The sequence below is a fragment of the Pterocles gutturalis genome, unplaced genomic scaffold, assembly GCF_000699245.1.
Source record: "Pterocles gutturalis isolate BGI_N339 unplaced genomic scaffold, ASM69924v1 scaffold13025, whole genome shotgun sequence".
Classification (NCBI taxonomy): Eukaryota; Metazoa; Chordata; class Aves; order Pterocliformes; family Pteroclidae; genus Pterocles; species Pterocles gutturalis.
The window spans coordinates 2714-7928 of NW_010143552.1; the positions used below are offsets into that span (position 1 = coordinate 2714).

General features: G+C 36.5%; 1 protein-coding gene across 1 annotated transcript; it reads right to left on the reverse strand.

The window, feature by feature from the left end:
* Positions 1–329: 329 nt before the first annotated feature.
* Positions 330–4530, reverse strand: FABP6 (fatty acid binding protein 6, ileal). Its single transcript, XM_010084786.1, has 4 exons — positions 4421–4530; positions 3400–3575; positions 1517–1606; positions 330–436 (listed from the first exon to the last, which is right to left on the reverse strand). Exons 1-4 carry the CDS (start codon positions 4485–4487, stop codon positions 383–385), a joined length of 387 nt encoding a protein of 128 aa, XP_010083088.1. The 5' UTR covers positions 4488–4530; the 3' UTR covers positions 330–382.
* Positions 4531–5215: the final 685 nt, after the last annotated feature.

Sequence of the window (5215 nt, forward strand, 5' to 3'; positions counted from 1 at the left end):
TGAGTTCCTCTTGTTTTCAAGCTCCTAAATTTCTGCCCTCCAACCAGCAATAGGGCAAAAGACTTTAATCAGATCTTGCATTTTGATCTACACTTTGGGCAGAATGTCACCCTATTCTCTAGACAGAAGCTGAAGTAGGTGATAGACAATATTTGAATATGCCAAATATGCATCATAGAGACTGGAACGCATCATTAAATGCTTTGTTCTATGTTCTGATCTTTAGGAAGGGGGTAAGCATTAATGTTGAGGATAACACTACTCTGAAAAACAATTCTTCATGTTTGTACCACAAAGAAAGAGAGAAAGACAATTGGCACTCTATTTTATTTATTTGTATTGTTTGTTTTTCAGTGCATGGCAAGAGACTGGCTTTACTGCTTTAAGCAATCTTTTTGCTGATCCTTTTGTAGACCACACCAGAAGCAGTAGAAATCTAGAATAAAGAACAAACCACAAATTTGGTTGAACAGTGTAATTAGCGCTTCAGTGTCACAAATGAAAAGACCTGCTGGCTGGCTCACAGAGCCTGTCCTTTACTGAAGCAACATTTACCCTTTGGTAGAAGACATATCTAGAAAATAAGCTCAATGTCCTTGTCAAGTCTGAAATACACAGTGCAAAAATATTCTTACACAACCAGCATAACTTCAGAACAGGCATTTAGGGATAACTTAAATGTATCCTGTGTTAGACATGGCTTTACCAGCTATCCAAGTTATCCGAGTTTTAGAGATAATTGTTCTCCAAAAACAATAAATGATTGACACTATTACTTTCAGGGAGGGTGAGTGTTGGTTCTTGATTCATGGAGTAACTTACTTCTGGTTAATCTCTGTTGAAGATGCACTCAGACATACATAACTGACACAGATATAAGTCAATCCAGGAGATTTTTTGAGAATCAGAAATCATGATGTTTGACAATTCTATCTGTTCTGCAAGTTTTACTAGAAGTATTACAGTTTCAGTAATCTTCCAAAGCTATGTTGCCATTTTATTGATAGAATACTACTTGAAATCAAACCTCTTTTGTGTTGTGTTTTGGGGGTTTTTTTTGTAAGACTAAGGAAATAGGGTTCTATAGAAATTCTGTGAGGAGTTGAAGCTAGATAGTTTTTTAAGAATAAAACAAAGTTAATAACTTTATAGAAGCGTGTAAGTAGTAGGTGAAAAGATCTATATATATTATTTTCTATTCTTGAGGCATGGGCACAGTGAGTACAAAGACATGGCAGCTTGGGAATATTTCAGTCTGAATGTTCCAGTCTTACAGCTATAAAACTGTGTTTCTGTGCCTAAGATACAAGATCTACATTTCAAGTTTATCAAAAGTATATGAGGAAAATTTTGTTAATTTAATTTTTGGATTAAACATGCACAAAATTTTAGAAGACTATTTAATAGTTATGCTTTACTTTAGATAAGCATTTTTTCTAAACTCAAAATTTTAAGCCTGCTACTCTGGAGGTTTTGTTTGTTTTTTATAAACGAACCTGGATATTTGAGAACTCACCTCTACTAGCTTTCCACCACAAATCTCTGCAGTATGATGATAGTTGGGAAAATCAGCTACTATTTTCCCATCTTCCATTTTAACAGTTGCCTGTAATAGAGAAAGGTTTAATGTTCCCTGGGGTTACTGGCATTTATATTATCAGATACGCTGTAAGCATCTGTACATCTGATGCTTAAAGTTTTTCCTTTTAAAAAAGTAAAAGTTGTGTATTACATGTGCGGCTTCATGAACAAGACTAAAATCCTTGTGCTTTAGTTCCTAAATATTTACAATTTAAACAGAAAAATGTTAATCTAACAGTACATACAAGTTCCATATCTACACAATATGAATTCATAGCTCTAAAAATTATCTGAGTACAGACAATGTTTCTTATTCAGTCCTCAATGTTTTATGTGGTTCTCTTGACAGGGAAGTAAAAGGCATGACTGTATGAGTTAATTTTGAAGTAGCATTCTCAGATACTAATAACCTGCCTGCAAGCAGCACAAAAGTCACTGTGGACAAATTATGTGAATCTTTACCCTAGATCCCCAGTTTCATATCTCTAACTACACTAGGCTTCATCTCTGCACAGTCTGCAGTCACACCTTTATACTACAATATGTGCCAATTGCTGAAAGAGCTGCTGCGTGGAAGAAGTACGCCAGGACGCTCCTATGAAGATCACAAATACTACATCAGCTCAGCTGACCGCCAAAACTAGATACGTGGTTCCATCACAAAATCAGTCTTGGCTGTACAACTAGTCAGTCTTGCCTAAGCTTTTAGTAATAAAGACAGATAAGCCAGTCCTATTTAGAGGAGAAAAAAGTAATTTGCAAAATGAAGAGATGAGTGGCCATTTTCTACCAGATACAAGGAAACCATGTTACCAGTTTATGAATTGTTCAGCGACACTATACTAAAAATTGGTGGTTTCTCTGCTGAGAATCACTTACTGTGCCTTCATCTTTGGCTACTGAAGTGGACCGGACCAAAAAGAAGAGAATGGAATTTGTAATATTTCAATATTGTTACATTTGCAATAAAATAACCAAGTAAAAGTGTGTCGTCTTCTATCTGTTAGGTTTCACAAAGCCAAACACATGGATTTTTTTTCCTCAGAAAGAGGAGAGAAAAAGCATTCTGGAAATCATGCAATGCTGTTCTCAGTTTGTCACAACTCCCCCATACAATTGCTGGTTTTCCTGTCTCTTCAATATGTAAAAAGCATTTATCCAGTAACATATTGTAGGGTTTTGGACACCTCACAAATGCAGTTTAGCTGTCCCAAATTGTCTTATCCCTTTGAATAGATGAGAAATGAAGAAGGTAAGTAAAGCAACCATTTCACAGCAGGCTTTGAATCAAGATTCTGTCCATGACAGGAGCTAGAGGCTGCTTAAGTTGCAAGTTGCTCTTTACTTCCAATAGGAAGGAGGATATAGAGTTTTTTTTCTTTTCCCTTCGCTTTACACAGTCTTTTGTTTAAAGCTCAGGTGCAGGTGACTTCAAAAGCTGAGCACTGCTGACAGGCATGGGCAGAGCCCTCAGAGTGTGCTGCCATTGCTGTGTGGTGCTGGACACTGAGACAGCTGCCAACCAGCTCTTTAGAGTTTTAATGAGCATTATGTTTGCTTGAGCTGCGACAGCAGTAGATGCTTGACACTCTACCCTCATTCTTTATTAGTCGGTACAGTTCGAAAGCTCTAGCTGTCTTTAAAATCAGAGTTAGATATTTTGCTAGGGGCATCAAGAAATGAGAGGAAAAAATATGTTTCTAAGCTCTGACAGATAAAAGAAACAATTTAAGGAAGGTCCCTGAGACAGATCTGATTTTCACTCGAAATTAAAAAACAAACGAAACAGCATAAAACTTAAGAGCTAAATTAATGTACCTTGAACTTTCTACCACCCATTGTCTCCATGTCTGCTTCCTTGCCAATTGTGAATGTGTTGGTTGTGGTGCGGCCTCCTGGGAAATGCTGTGTCCAGGTGAAGTCATTTCCATTCTGCAGCACCTCAGTGACTATTTTGCAATTCCTTCCCAGTTCAACCTTGTCACTGGAGAGACCTTAAAAAATAGAAACATGCAGTTTATAAAATCTAATAGCCTACCAGATGTATTTGAATTGAAGCATGCTAATGGTATGTTTGTTCTCAGACGTTGATGTCTGAGCATCTGATTTGGGTTTCTTTTTTAAAAATTTTTTTACAGCAGTACCAAAGCTCTGAGTTTAAATTACTGGTATAAAGGAAGATGCAGTGACATCAATGCATTTGGTAAAATAACTTTTGGTCTTGTTTTCTTTTCCCTGAGAAACAATACACAGAATAAAGGTATGGATACAAAGTATATATAAATATTCACTTCTACTTAATCTACACATGCAGATGCATGGAATTTAATGTGCCTTTGCTATACAGCAGCACATACTTAATATTTGCTATTGCTTTTTAAATAAATGAAGACAAGCACTGAATTTATGTGCACAGATCATAGTATCCCTAAGAGATTTTACGGAGTAATCTCTGAAAAAGGTTTGAATAGTCTTCTGTAAGCATTCACAGAAACCTGGTTCCTGCATAAGTTTATGACAAGCATTTTAATATTAAATTTATACTCCCACCTATGAATACTAAGGACAGAAAAAGTGACCTTCATGATCATTATACTGCAAACATATTGGCCCTTCATTTTGCTGCCCCTGAGAAGGAATACTACTTCTGTAGAACGAGACTACTTCCTGTGGCTGACAGTGCTTCTTATAAGAATGAAAACCGAATCTCCTTGCTGAAGTGCAGAGCACTCCTATCAGCCTTAGCCCCTCTTGATCTCAGCACATTTCAGCAGAAACAAACCAAAACATTTTTAACTAATTTATAACCCTTAAGAATTACACCCCAAGACATACTTACCAATTTTCTTCACAAAGTCATCATAGTTCTCATCGGCTTCAAATTCGAATTTGCCTGTAAATGCCATGTTGCCCTGGTGATGTGGCTGGTAAAGCAGAATCGCAGCTGGAACAAAGAAGAATGGATAAGTGCAGATGGCTTCAGGCCCTCGTTTTTATAAACCAGCCCAAGCTGTTCAGCCCACCAATTCCACACCCTTTGGAAATATACTTTTATGATCTGTGAGTCATTAGCATGGATGCCATTGACCTGTATGAAAATCAGGGTTATAATTCAATTATACATCCTTGACAATAATCAGGAGATCAGCAGAAATCAAGGACAAAAGCTCAGTCTTCATTTCAGTGTATATTTAAACAAAGTGATATATTTTTACTTTCAAGATTCCACTGATTTTGCATTCAGGATGGAATAATGGTAAAATATGTTACAATGAAACAGGGAGAAAATGTCTTCAAAGCAGTGTCCTGAGATCCCAACCTTCCTCTATTTGGAAGCATAGCCTACATTAGTTAAAATATGAAAATAAGAAACAGCTGCACAGAATCCTAAGTACTTCTGGTAGGATATGGGCAATGACAAGATTCTGGGTAAACTACTGCACTTGCACATGTCTTACCTTATCTCCACACAGAAAAAAGAATTATGAATATTTTTCACTACTTGGATGTAAAGTACATTAGATTAGTCAGTGGCACCATGTTCCCATACCTTATTTAATATCAAGAGACAAATAGTGCTTCGTATTGTTGCTTAAAAAATGTTTGCACAAAGTACAAAAAATATACCTATTTT

What these genes read in the sequence shown, in the direction of transcription:
- FABP6 (XM_010084786.1), bottom strand. Translation starts at nt 4,487, where the DNA reads ATGGCATTTACAGGCAAATTCGAATTTGAAGCCGATGAGAACTATGAT. An exon ending in TGACTTTGTGAAGAAAATTG is followed by an intron (nt 3,576 to 4,420) that starts GTAAGTATGTCT and finishes CTATTTTTTAAG; the next exon opens with GTCTCTCCAGTGACAAGGTT. An exon ending in GTGGTGGAAAGCTAGTAGAG is followed by an intron (nt 437 to 1,516) that starts GTGAGTTCTCAA and finishes TCTTTATTCTAG; the next exon opens with ATTTCTACTGCTTCTGGTGT.